Raw genomic sequence first — 14,255 nt, forward strand, 5'->3', positions numbered from 1 at the left:
ACAACAACAGGACAACTACAGGTCAACTACAGGACAACAACAGGACAACTACAGGACAACAACAGGACAACAACAGGACAACTACAGGTCAACTACAGGACAACAACAGGACAACAACAGAACAACAACAGGACAACAACAGGACAACAACAGAACAACAACAGGACAACAACAGGACAACTACAAGACAACAACTGGACAACTACAAGAAAACAACTGAACAATAATTGGACAACAACAGGATAACAACAAACAACAACAGGACTAAGTTAAACTAAAACTAAAGGTTTATTTAAAATAACTGAATTATCTTTAAAACTTTTAGTTTTAGTTTTTATTTTAAATAAGAATCAGAATCAGAGCCTTCCTCTCTGCAGCCAGGTCAGTTTGATTTATCAGTTTGTCTGAAAACTTCTGAAGTCCAGAAAGTTTTAAATAAGACAAACACAAACTGACTGCTGTCTGTCAGAACCATCAGAACCACCAGAACCATCAGAACCACCAGAACCAACAGAACAGGCTGACAGCTCAGAGAAACATCCTGAAAACTCCGGTCGCACTGAAAGAAAACAAAAACAAGCTGCGCAGAAAGTTCAGCTTTCAAAATAAAAGTCTAGAAATAAAAAAATAAAACCACTCACCGAGGTCTTCTTCTTTCTCGTCCATTTTTCCGCTTCTCCGCTCAGAACCAGAACACACCTCTGCTGACGTCACGAGAACATCAGGGGCGACCATAACAGCCCACTTCCTGTTTAGACTTTCACAGTAAAAGCCCCTATGAGTGGGCACCGCGGATAATAGTTGTTGTTTTCCGGTTTTTCTTTATGATCCTTTCTTATTTTTCCAGATGTGTTCAGGTTCTTAGTGTCAGGACTCACTTTTCATGATTTTCTGATTTTTCTGCTTCTGACAGAATCTGTTCAAATTTTTAGCTTCAGCAGCAAAATGTTGTTTTATTTCTAAAAGAATCAATCAGTCTTTATTTGTGTTGTTGCTTTTCAAGCTAAAGGCAAAGCAAAATGCTGTACAGCGACAAAAAAATTTAAATATTCAATAAAAGTGGACAACGAAAGCACAAAAATATGATAAATAATTAAAAACTGAACAAACAACAAATGTTCAGCAATAAAAAAAAAAAAACTGGAACAAAGAGTGCAGATTAAAAAGAGTGAAATTATAAACCTAATCTAATCTAATCTAATCTAATCTAATCTAATCTAATCTAATCTAATCTAATCTAATCTAATCTAATCTAATCTCTGTTGGGTGCGTTGACAGTATTCCGCCACCAGGGGAAGCGCTTGTTAAAAAATCCCGTGGTGTGTTTGTGGTCACTCAGTAAATCTCGTAAATCTGAACGCCCTCTGTTATCCTCATCTGTATTACTATTAACTTCAGAAAGCAAATAAATAAGAAATGTTTTTTATTTTAATAAATTAAATAAACTAGGAGAGTTTTGATGTCTGCAGCGTCACTTTTGTAAGAAAACATCAGAGGGAAAAGAAATAAAAATAAACAAACCAACAGAGAATATGCTGAGAAATAAATAAAAATAATAGTAAAGTTAACCTCTGATGTTTCACGTGACCGTGGGTCATAAATAATGCAGATAATTAGGAGCAGAGTTGATGTTTGTTGATAATAAACCTGTTTAATCTGATGAAGGCGGTGTTTCCGAGCGGTCAGTGAACGCAGCACCCTGCAGCAGAAAGCAGCAGCTCCTGAACTCATCAGTCTGTTTGGACCCACTGGAGACTTCACGTGTCCCGGTTCTGACCCGCATCACACCCGGCATCTCCTCACCTGAAGGTGGAACAGAACCAGAGTCCAGAGACCCGGAACCGGACCGGAACCAGAGCCCAGACCGGTGAGTTTGGAACTGTCTTATAAATGAGTTCTGGTTCTGTTCGGTTCTCTTTATATTTATAAATAATTATTTGTGATCAAACCGAAGAGTCAACAGATGTTTGTTTGGGATTATTCTCGTGTTTCTGAGCAGAGTTCTGATGGTCCATGTTCTGGGTTCTGGGTTCTGGTGGTGTCTGTTCTCTGCAGAACTCTCCTGATCCACATGAACCTGTTTTAAGGTCTGAAGAACTTTCTGGACCACAGAGAAGGTTTTAAAGTTTAGAGTTTGTGTCTAATTTTATTTGGTTCTGACGCTTCGGGGCTTTTATTTTCATTTATTTTGAGTCAAAGTTGATTATTTTAATTTGTTCTACAACCAGAAACTAAAGAACTTAGACACCTGAGAGATGTTCTTCAGAGATGTTCCTCAGAGATGTTCCTCAGAGATGTTCCTCAGATGTTCCTGGGAGGTGTTCTAGAACCGATGGTTCTGTAAGACAGCATTCAGAGTCAGCTGATATCTCAGAGGGGGGGTCACCTGATCTGTCACCTGCAGCTGAGTTCATGAACAACAGAACCCTCTGATAGATCCATCAGAACCCGGTTGGATCCATCAGAACCCAGTTGGATCCATCAGAACCCGGTAAGATCAGTCAGAACTCTGTTGGATCCACTAGAACCCGGTTGGATCAGTCAGAACCCGGTTAGATCCGTCAGAACCCGGTTGGATCCGCCAGAACCCAGTTGGATCCATCAGAACCCGGTTGGATCAGTGTGTCACCCTGTCAGTAGACCCCCCTCATTGTCTGGGTCTTCCTGTTCTGGAGGTCAGAACCTCCTCTGCGGCCCGGTCCGATTGCTGCTTCCTGTCCTCGGTGTGTTTGTGCAGATTGTTGTTTTCCTGCCTGTTTCTGAGCTGGAACCAGAACCTCAGGGTCCGGAGCTCCTATTGGCTCAGCGAGCTGTCAATCAAAAGCTGAGGCTGCTGCTTTTAAATCTAAGAATAAAGTTTATTTTAATGGAACCAAAGTTTGGTTCCATCAAACTGAACTGATGGAATCAGGATTTATAAACCTGAACTCTGAGGAGACGTTCAACATTAAAACACAAACAACAACAACAACAACAACAACAATCAGACAGAAGCCTGCAGACTAACAGCTGCTAATAAACTGCTGACTCATGAGAAGGGAGGGAAATCAGAGCGCCGAGTCATGATTGGTTCATCTGTGCACCTGTTTGAGTTCCACTTCCTGTTTTCCTTTGGTTCCCACCTGTTTCCTGTCGGTTATCCTCAGATGACTCGGTTGTTCTGTCCGTTTGTCGGCGGGCGATCATGTAATCCTGTCAGTTAAAACAGGTGAAACAGAAAATAATTTAATTTAAAAACCAACTGAGGATAAAAACTGGAGTGAAGTTCAGGAGGAGGAACCTGTCAGGAGGTGAGGAGCAAACAGGCCGACATGGAGGAACGTTCTGCTGATGTTCTGCTGAAGTTCTGCTGAAGTTCTGCTGATGTTCTGCTGAAGTTCTGCTGACGTTCTGCTGATGTTCTACTGAAGTTCTGCTGATGTTCTGCTGATGTTCTGCTGAAGTTCTGCTGACGTTCTGCTGATGTTCTACTGAAGTTCTGCTGATGTTCTGCTGATGTTCTGCTGATGTTCTGCTGATGTTCTGCTGATGTTCTGCTGATGATCTATTGATGTTCTACTGATGTTCTGCTGATGTTCTGCTGATGTTCTGCTGATGTTCTGCTGATGTTCTGCTGATGTTCTGATCAGGGTTAAAGAAGCTGAATCCAGTCGATCGGCCTGTGGCTCAAATCAGAGAAAAGTCTGAACTGAGACGAAAAATAAATCTGACCGTATTCAGACTGATGTGTGTGTGTGTGTGCGGGGGTGAGGGTGTGTGAGGGTGTGTGTGAGACATTCAGGAACAGCTCTGATTCAGGAGATTAGATCATTTTATTCCCTGAACTTCACATAAAACAAAAGCGTCTCTTTCTGCCGCCTTTTTTAATTTTCAGTTTCTGCTTTTGAACAAAGACAGGAAGTGTAAAAGTTTCTGTTTTGAACTTTTCTTTGTGTGAAACAGTTGAATTAAACGTTTCTTGATGCAGGATTAAACAGATTGTTGTTGAGTTTTGAGCTCTCAGATTATTACTGCTGTGAACAGATGTTCTGGGACTCCAACACATCTGTCCTACTTTTACAGAAAATGAAACAAACTTATATTTCTGCAGAAACTCCATCTCTAAACTTCAGATCTCTGAAATCTCTGCTCTGTTCTGAACTCAGTTATTGTTGCAGAGATGATGCATAGGAAGAAACCAAACAGGACTGAGTTTATTTCCTGTTTCTGAAAGTCACGACTCAGACAGTTTTTATTCTCTGGTCCAGTCTGTCTGTCTCTTGGACAGATCTGGTCCTCGGCTCAGACTGATGTCAGCTGATTTACGGCTCTGAATAAATACATAAATTGTTCTGAGGTCTTTGTGGTGAAAGATGTGGTGGGAAGTTTCTCAGCTCCCTGAAAACAGAAAGACGAGGCCTTCACAGATGATGAAGAGGATGTTTTTCTGGGCTCTTCGTCATCATGGCGTGTCTCCATTCTTCATGTGGATGTTTATCTGGCCTTTAGATGGTTTATGTTGTGATGTGAACACATCAGCCTGAGCAGGATGACGAAACCCTGAGAAACTCTGGAAACATGAAGCAATTGGTTTCTTTTGAGCCGAGGGCGGGAGGGGACGGTTCTGCAGGTTCTGGTCCGGGATCCGGGCGGAGAACTTCCCTCGGTGGAGGAGGAAGAGCAGACAGATGCAGAACACCATCAGATTAATTATCTCACCTGTCGTACAGTTTGTGTCTCTGAATCCATCGAATCGACGAGGCGAGACGTTTGTGTTTCTGTGAAAAAACAGAAGAAGCTGACAGGATGGCAGGGTGCTGTTACATTATCGCCCGTTGCCATGAAAGATGAGCAACAACTAAAAAAACTGAATAACATTAAAATAACATCGTTATTTTGAAGGAATGGTTACAGCTCCATCATTCTCAGATAATTTCAGTTTAAAACTCCTGAAAGGAGGCGGGTGATAAGCATTCCTTCAAGGACTGTTAGGCTTTTATTTTGAAGGTATGAAGATTAGACGCCTGAGTTAAACGTTTTTCCAGCAGTGAATCTAAATGTTAGTTTTTATTCAAAGAACAGATTTAGTTTTCCATCGTGTGTTAGTTCACGTCCTCGGCAGACTTTCTAATTTGCTGCTGAAGTCCTTCAAAAACAAAACACAAATCTGTGCGACGCTCTGGTTTGACCTTTGACCCCCTCGTGTCCGAACGCCTCTGCGTTTTAAGGACTGATGGGCTGCGTTAGGAGCTGCAGGAGAAAACCTGCTTCAGTCCTCTGAGGGCAGAAACCCTCGCAGCCTCTGAGCTTCTGGGCCGCTTAAAAATGCAATAAATGAAGTTTGTTTTAACGGGTTGAATAAATCAGAGTGTGAAGCTATTTCAGCTGAAGGTTTTAGTGGAATCCAGTTTTATTAACCTCGGTGGATTCAGGACGCTGCGCGGTTCTGATTGTTTTTGGACCCGCTGTGGTCGTCAGTCTGAGACGAGTCGTGTTGCGTTGGATCCACCTGCGTTCAGATCCGGACTCTTTGTTCAGACAGAATTAATAATTAAATATCATCCAACACTCGACCAGGCGCTGCTGAGGAAGTCGTTTGGTTGTTTTATTGGTTATTATTTGTTCAGCAGGATGTTTGGATGCAGTTTGTTGTTTTTTCCTTCCTCTCCTGCTGCTTCCTGTGTGAACAAGGTCGACTCAATCTGTTTGTTTTTGTGCTCATTCTGTCTTGTTCTCTTTATTTAGTCTGTTTTTCTGGAATATGTCGCTTTGTGTGGCAGTTAAAAAAAACAAAGTTTCTTGCTGCAGAGGACAGGAAATAGTTTTGCAGATGTGAGGAGAAAAAGGTCAAAAGATAAGAATATAAACGATTAAATATTCTCATAAAACGAGTCGGGAAGTTCTGATTTGAGCAGTTTGTGTTGATAAAAGTTAAAATATTTTAAATTTATGACTTCAGAGAGGATTCAGACCATCATCAGTATCTCAGAATGACAGAATGGAAACAGAGGTTTGCATAAATTTTATTAAAAATAAAACTTTTCAAATCACATTTGTGTCAGAAGACCCTCAACTCAAGAGTCAGATCAGGGTTCTGTCTGGTTCTGATGTGTTTTGGGTCGTTGTTGGGAGGTCAACCTTCACTGAAGATCTCTCAGCCTCCCAGTCCCTGCTGCTGAAACACACCCCCACATCATGATGCTGCCACCACCGTGCTTCACTGTTGGGGTTGTGTTGGCAGTTATTTGACCTCATGGTTTTTGTTCTGATCCAGTCTGATTGTTGCTGCTGAAGGTGTGAATACTTCCTGAAGCTGCTGCGAGCAGAGAACGGAGGATTTCTGTGGTTTTATATCGATCAGAGGATCAGTTCTCGCCTTAAACTCAGCTGTTTGTAAAGTCAGTGTGGAGCCTGTTTTTATTGTGGCTTTCCTGCAAATAAGAATAAAGAATAATCTGTGATGATTACCCGTTAAAAAAAAAAACAGTTTGGTTTTTATTTCATCATCAGAACCTCAGAACCAAGCCCTTAATGTTGATCCAAACCAACATCATGACGGATTAAACTTTCAAACGTTGCTGCTGGGAGCCTCCAAAGTTTTATTTTATTAAACAAGTTTAGTTCCAAGACAAACAGATTATTGAGTGTCTGCACCCAGACTGAGTGACGGACAGGCGGCCACCCAGCTGGGCTGACATCAGCTGAGCTGCTGCTGGGTCACCACTGAGGAGCTGCAGCTTTAAAGCCAAGGTCAAGGCCCGCCCAGAGCCGTGACCTCAGCTGTCAGCGTGTGTGTGTGTGTGAGGCTCTGTGTGTGTGTGTGTGTGTGTGTGTGAGCAGGGCGGTTCTGGACTGGAGGAGACTGGCTCTGAGACAGAGCTGCTGCCGTTAAAATCCAGCCTGAAGCTGCCGGAAAAAAATGAAATGTTTCACAAACAGAAAAGTCACAACATGACCAAATGTTGTTTATTTAACATGTGTGAACATGAATGTTTTTATGACAAATATTCAGTTTAAAATCTGAGCCCAGAGGGACAAAATGCAGACAGAAACAGAACAAACTGACACTTCATTCAAGTTGGGGGTCGGGGGCCTTCTGTGGGCCACGAACCAGCAGTTAGACGATCTCCAGGAATCAAAGTATGATTTTTAAAAGCACGTTTTAGCCAAATTAGATAAAAGCAGAAGTCCTTCTGGTCCGATGTGGACGGTCTCTGCGGGGTCTCAGGGGTCTTCAGCTCCTCGTTACGTCCGACAGAACGGTTTGCATCGTGACCGAAGTCTTTCTGTTTTATCACCATGGTAATGAGTCTGAGACGTTTTAGTGACGCTAACATCCCTGACTTTAGCTGAATTATATAAAAATAACGATCACACCTTAATGATTACCTTTATTTCTATCAGTGGTTGTTTAAACTGTCATCTCTGCAGAAATATCAGCTGTGAAGCGTCACAGAATCTTAGTTTATTTTCTGATATTATTAAATATTGCTGTTAATGTGCCGGAGTTATCCGAAGGAAGGTGTTAAAGTCAGAGTTTCCTGTCGAGTTCTCACAGCGACGGCAGGTGGAGGGGTTAAAGGTCAGAGGTGAGCTGATGAAGTAAGTCTGAGGAGCATATAGTCCAGCTCAGTGACGTCCCGACACAAGGCTCCGCTCTGCGCTGCCAAATGAAACAAACCGATAACCTCCGGCTGGTTTCATCACCTCCTGATGATGAATTTAGTTTCTTTCTGAGCTTTCTGCTGGTTGATAAACACTTCAGTGACAGAGCGAGCATGCTTTATGTCAGAAAGATACTTGGATATGTTCTTTGTCGGTGAAGTTCTTCCTAAATTCTGCCTTCATGGTTGGATTGTTGTGTTTTCACTAGTTGGAAACACAAAACTGCAGGAAAATATGCAGATTTTCACCTGGAACCACTGAAGTGGTGCAACGCAGTGTTCCTGCCAGTGGTTCGCAGATTTATCTGTTGCAGTTCAGTCACAAAGTGTCTCAGTTTGTTTGCAGTTTATTATTAGTTTCAGAATCAGACTGAGTTCAGTTCCAGACAGATTTGTTTTGTGAATCTTTCCAAACTCCTGAAACAGCAAAGCGAGCGTTTCTCGTTAACGCTGCAGCGCAGAGATACCGAGGAGGTAAACAGGAAGCTGCAGGGTTTACTGTCGAGCACCGAGTCTCCAGCTCCCAGCTCTCCTGGACGGAATGCATATCACCCGCCGCCTTTCATGCCAGAGATTAATTTGAATTTGTCCAGTTTTTCATGAGACTCACAGGCAGTTACATGATCTCCCGCCTTTCCTGGTGATAAAAAGATGTATTTATTTGTTTATTTTATAAAAGTTTGGTCTTTTTCTCTGTCCTGGCAGGAATAAAAGGGTTTGTCTTTGATACAAATCTTTACGAGCTGTTTTAGTTTTGATTTTTGATTTTTGTCAGATATAATTTGTAGCTCCAGACAAAAAGAGGGGGGGGGGGGATGTCTGTTTTAACTGTAAAGGAAGGACGACCTCCGTTCAGATCCAAAAACATCCTCAAAGAACTGCAGACGGTCTGGAGCTGGATCTTCTGCAGATAAAAGCTTTCTGATCGCTGCAGTCAGTTCTGTCACGCTTCTCTGAGAAAAACTTAGATAAAAATAAAATCATTGACTATGTTCCATCGTAATGTTCAGAGTTTGACTCTGTGTGCATGTGTGTGTGTGTGTGTGTGTGTGTGTGTGTGTGTGTGTGTGTGTGTGAGTGTGTGTCCTGGCGCCAGCTCCCAGGTTTGTTGCCATGGTTGCAGAGGTGGAAGGAAGCTCTCAGTCTGACAGAAGAAAACTTTATTGTTGCTTCCATCCTGAGAGCGGCTCATTAATTAGGCCTGAAACAAACAGAACCACGAGCTGCAGACGTGACTAATTCAACGAGCCGAGACGGGAACCTGGGATAAAAATAAAACAAAGCCTGAGACGCTGAGACAGATGTCCAGCTTATGTCCCAGAGGACGGAAATGATGAGTCCACCCCTGGTTCGGTCCGTCTCTACATTTTATTTACCTGCTGCTCCTGTCTGGGTCACGGGGAGGTGGAGTCTGTCTGCAGCCGTCACTGTGTGAGGGGGGGACACCTGGACAGGTCTGTCACAGGGACACCTGGACAGGTCCGTCACAGGGACACCTGGACAGGTCTGTCACAGGGACACCTGGACAGGTCTCCAGTCCGTCACAGGGACACATAGAGACAAACGAAACAAACAACCAATCACGCTCTCACTCACACCTGGAGACAGTTTCAAAGTTTCTGGTTGGCTCATCGCCCTGAAACCACAGTTTTATTAGATGAACGTCTCTTATCATCTCTGTCTGTTAGCAAAATATCTCAAGAACCACTGAACAGATTTTAATCAAAGACAATCTCTGAGCTCTGACAGATCCAGCAACATTTTCTGTTTGTCTTGAAAGAATATAATTTTAATTTCTGAAGTCTTTGAAATAAACGAAGCCCAGAACTATACAGGATTTCCTTTATTTGTGAGAAATAAATAAAACGTCTTTCCGTTCAGCTTCTGCAGAAATCTCTGCAGGAAAAATGCTTTCATGTGTTTTCAGTTTTTAAAGAACTGCAGAGGAGCAGCTTTACCTGCCGTCAGATTTAAATCGATTTGCACTTAATGAAATTCAGAAAACTTCTTCCAGACAGGAAGTCCAGAGTAAACATGCTGTCCTATAAACGTCCTATAAAGTGTCCTATAAACGTGGACACTTCCAGGGAGTGTCCAACATCACGCCGCCTCGCCGCAGGGCTCCAACGTGTCTGCAGACCGACTCCGGGTCACAAATCACCGCCGACATGAAGAACGGACTGTAAACATCCGAACATGAAGCTCATTGTTGTCCTCACGTCCTCATGTCCTCACAGGACAGAAAGGACAGCTGCAACACAACCTGCTGTTCCTGCAGGGTTTGATCAAACTGATTTATTTATTCTAAATAAACTGTTAGTTCATCAAATTAACGACAGCATCCATTACCGTATGTCTATTAAAAAAGACAAATAGTGAAGAAAGTTGATAAACGGAGCAGCTGTTAAAGTGATATTTATGTGCACATGACTCTTTTTAGGTCACACATAAAAATGTAAAAGAAAACAAACTTTTAAAGTTACTGCAGTCAAATAAAAGTCTGTAGATCTGCTGTTGTCAGATGACACGCCATGACGGGTCAGAGGTCAACCTCCGGTCAGGATATCAGAGTTCAGAGCCAAATAAAACCTTCGAATGCAGAGAAACGCTGCAGAGACGCTGCAGAACGTCTCCCAGCCGAGGCTCTCATCAGGTTCTGGATCTCTGCTGAGACGATAACAAATCAGAGGAGGGAGATAACCTCCAACTGCTCGGGCCCAGAGCCCAGCCATTACCGGCTACACCCTGCACTCCCACACACACACACACACACACACACACACACACACACACACACACACCATCAGGAGTTTCACTTCGAATGTTTCATGCATCAAGAAAACAGCTTTGAATTAAAGGCCTAGCGTTCCTTGAAGGAATCTCCTCCCGCCACAGATTTAGAGATCTTCGTTTTGGTCAAACCTCGTTAATTACGTTATTTAATCGTTCAGTGTTCTGACATCAGATGATGCGTTCGCGCTCAGTGTACGTATAATAACGACTCTCAGCTACTACCACGTTGAACTTCAGCTCAGTGTCTGTAAAGTTACGGCTGTTTTTGTGCCCTCATATGATGAGGTGGCTGCTGGGAGATGAGTGAGGGAGGAGTCTCAGCTACTACCACCCTGCAGCAGAAGCTCCTCTCAGCTGCTTGGATCCAGGATCTGGTTCTGAAAGTCCTGATCTTCTCCTCCAGCGTCGGTCCAGACCTCAGACTCAGACTGATCCCTGAGGGAACCCGGGCCTCAGACCTGAAGGGGCTGACTCTGGTCCCAGCTGTGACCCTGAGACCCTGAGACCCCCTCCTCTCCACAACTGGAACCTGAGATCCTGAGACCCTGAGACCCCCTCCTCTCCACGACTGGACCCTGAGATCCTGAGACCCTGAGACCCCCTCCTCTCCACGACTGGACCCTGAGATCCTGTTCAGGATCACCACAACCCGGATCAGGCCCAGGAGCGGTCCTGCTGGAGTCCAACCTGAACCAGGAACGAGCTCTGAATGCAGACACAGGTCTGACTTTGGGTTCCTCAGGAACCGGATCATCCTTAAAGTGAACCCTGCACCTTCCACAGAAGGTCTCTGGGTTCGGCCTTCAGACCATGACCCCCTCAGAAACCTCAGCAAGGATGAAGATCGGGTCCACTGCTCCAGAACCCGGATGAAACTGTTCCTCCTGGATCCGGTCGAGCGTCCGTACTTTCCTGGGTGAGCAGTGTGATCCTCCTGACGCTTTTAATTTGAAATTACTCCTTCCTGTTGTCACAGATTGCTCTCCTCAGACGGATCAGAACCACTCAGACTTCCAGAACTAATTTTAACAAGAAGTCCACACATGTTCTGTCTGTTAGAAGAAACAATTTGTCTCCATGTCCCAACCTCAGCCTGGTTTCCCGGAGCGGCACGTCGACTCTTTCACCAAGATTAGAGAAAAACATTTCAATCTTTTAATTCTTCTCTTGTTTTCAAAGCTTTTTATTTAAACAAGAAGAGCTTTAATGATCGGATTCTTCTCTGACATGAACTGAAGCGTTTCCACATAAATCTTCTCTGTGTATGTGTGTGTGTGTGTGTGTGTGTGTGAGAGAGAGACATGATTACAGTAAATTAAAGGGTCTTACAGTGGAGTAAAGTGTTTGGGTCACTGTGAACTGAATTAATGACGGAGGTGGGTTTCTGTGACTAACTGCTCACATGTGGCTTTCTCTGTGCAGAAACAAAATAAACTATCACGTAACATCGAAACAAACTCACACATGTGTGTTACTGTAACCTGAAGTCTCTGCAGGCACTAATGGAGACTTTTATTGCATTAGGCACAGTTTTCTGTTACATGTGTCCTTTTTCCTAAACAGGTTAATAAATCTGGACCGTATTTTATTTTTAATGAGATGATTTTAGAAGAAATCAAACCTTGGACCCCTGAGTGCAGAGGAAAATCGTGTGTGTGTGTGTGTGTGTGTGTAGGGAAACTGTTTTATTTTACTAAACAAACAAACAGCATCAGTTTACGTGCGCGTCAGCGGCTGTTGGATGATTTCACTCCTTTTAGTTAAAGTTTCTTCATCTGTCAGATAGTTTTATCTGAAGTGTTTGATAAGTCGGATCTCTGAGGCAAATCAAATCTCCAGAAGAGGAAGAGGAAGATGGAGGAAGAGTGGATATAATTGGTTAATTAATAAAGTCACCAATTTTTAAGCTTTGAAGCAGATTTATTATTATTCTCACTTCTCAGGATTTTACCACAGAAAGTGAATTTACTGCTTTAACTTTTCACAATCCACAATCTTTCCTCCTCTTCAGTTTTTCCATCCAGCGTGTCTCTCTGCTGGAGGACTGATGGGTTCCTCTCTAATCCTCCCAGAGGTCAGAGGTCACACACCCAAACTCTCATTGACTTCCATTGTATCTGAGCTCAGAGTTTTCTCTTCAAAACAGGAAGTGAGGCTCTTTTTAACTCCTCCATCCAAGCCTGCAGAAACAGAAATATTAACACCAAACACTTCAGGGATGTTTTTAATACAGTTTACAGTTTTTACTCAGCGGCTGATTGAGGCGTTTCTATCTGCCTGTCTCATTAAGAGTGCTGGAATTTCAGGTGGTGGCTTGTCAGAACATCTCACAGATCTCATAATCTTTCAGTTACATTTTCAGTTTGAACCAAAAGGGAGAAATCTGAATTTAAATGGTAAGTGAAACCATCATCGTCGTAGACGAGGTGAAGAAGTTCATGGAGACCTTCAGAGGAGGTTTCTGAAGATGTTTAACTTCTTGGTTTGGAACAGAAGCTCTTCATCCTGTTGGAATCAGGAGCTCCATGATGACAGATCAGAGATGTTTCAGGGTCCAAAATGCAGATTTAAGGAACTGATATCGTTTCTGCGTCTTTATTCAAACCCTCAAATCAGTTAAACTCGGCTTTCTTTCCTGACGGAGATGATCTGGTTGCAGTCTGCGTGAGTTCATCACAGAGAAACATCTGGGCCGATCCATAATGCATCAGAACCGGGCTCACACAATGTGTTAAACAGAAGCTGTGACTGAACTCAGATCAGATGTTTCTGCTGCCTGGAGCAGGATTTATTTCAGCCGTGTCCTGCCTCTCCTCCGGCTGCTGCTTCTCTGCGTGATGTTGTCGTTTCTCGGGGCCTTTGGCTCAATGATGGGGGTCCCTGCTGCTCGCCGTGTGATTGACAGCCATCGGCAGCTTCTCACAGAACACAGTGAGGAGGGAAGAGCTGCCGGACTGAGAAAAGGCTTCACGTGGAGTCGGGGCTTTGTCTGAGTGTCGGGAGGCGTCGGGAAGGTCTGCCTGTGTGTGGTTTCCCACCAGCTGCTCCTTTCAGCGCTCGGCAGGACGCCTAATGAGGACGGGGTACTTCATGTCTCACTCAGTGTGTGTCGGTCCTGAAGGCTCCTCTGTGCTCAGTCTGCGTTCTCAGACTAATTAATGCACTTATTTCCTCTCAAATGGACCTGGATGCTCACAGTTTTCTAATTCTAGGATAAGATAATAACACGAATTTGTCTGCAACAAGGCAGATTATAGCAGCAGGAGATGCTGCAAACATTTCTGTTTCTTTCTTTGTTTTTTTTACACCAGAAACAAAGTGCTTTAAAAGAGAGAAACAGCACCTGCTAAAACAAATTAACTGAATCCTTTCAGTCCCCAGAGGCATCATGTTTGTCCTCAGATATTCTTCTTTTCAGCTGATTTTACACTTTTCATTTTCACACAAACTGCATTTCTAGGGAGGATAATCTGAGACTGTTCAACAGACATTTTAGGAGAATTGATAACTTCAGTTTGTGTACGAAACCACAAAAACTATGGCTTCATTTTTTCCTACATCTGTTCGGATCCTGTCGTCAGTGAGCTGAAGCTGACATCTTCAGAATCTGAACCTGAGACTTTATAAAAACTGTTAAAGATCTAAAACCTCAGATCAGTCATTAAAGTCCAACTTTCTGTTTAAACTTTGAGCTGTAGAACTCCAAACAGGACCAGGTTTAGAGCTCCAAACAGGACCGGGTTTAGAGCTCCAACAGGACCGGGTTTAGAGCTCCAAACAGGACCGGGTTTAGAGCTCCAACAGGACCAGGTTTAGAGC

The 14,255-nt window shown here is 43.4% G+C and overlaps 2 protein-coding genes across 2 annotated transcripts in view; one reads left to right on the top strand and one right to left on the bottom strand.

The window, feature by feature from the left end:
* Positions 1 to 722, bottom strand: part of LOC108250068 (protein SSUH2 homolog) — an 8,944-nt gene extending 8,222 nt beyond the window's left edge. Inside the window, exon 1 of the mRNA XM_037975145.1 lies at positions 642 to 722. Coding sequence (XP_037831073.1) covers positions 642 to 666 — 25 coding nt within the window. The 5' untranslated portion in view covers positions 667 to 722. The remainder of the gene's footprint in view (positions 1 to 641) is intronic.
* An 860-nt stretch (positions 723 to 1,582) lies between these two features.
* The window catches only part of si:dkey-49n23.1 (semaphorin-3D), a 44,891-nt gene continuing 32,218 nt past the window's right edge, over positions 1,583 to 14,255 (top strand). The window contains exon 1 of the mRNA XM_017439781.3: positions 1,583 to 1,867. The gene's annotated coding sequence lies outside the window, so the exon portion shown is untranslated. The remainder of the gene's footprint in view (positions 1,868 to 14,255) is intronic.

The sequence above is a fragment of the Kryptolebias marmoratus genome, linkage group LG4 (assembly GCF_001649575.2).
Source record: "Kryptolebias marmoratus isolate JLee-2015 linkage group LG4, ASM164957v2, whole genome shotgun sequence".
NCBI lineage: Eukaryota > Metazoa > Chordata > Actinopteri > Cyprinodontiformes > Rivulidae > Kryptolebias > Kryptolebias marmoratus.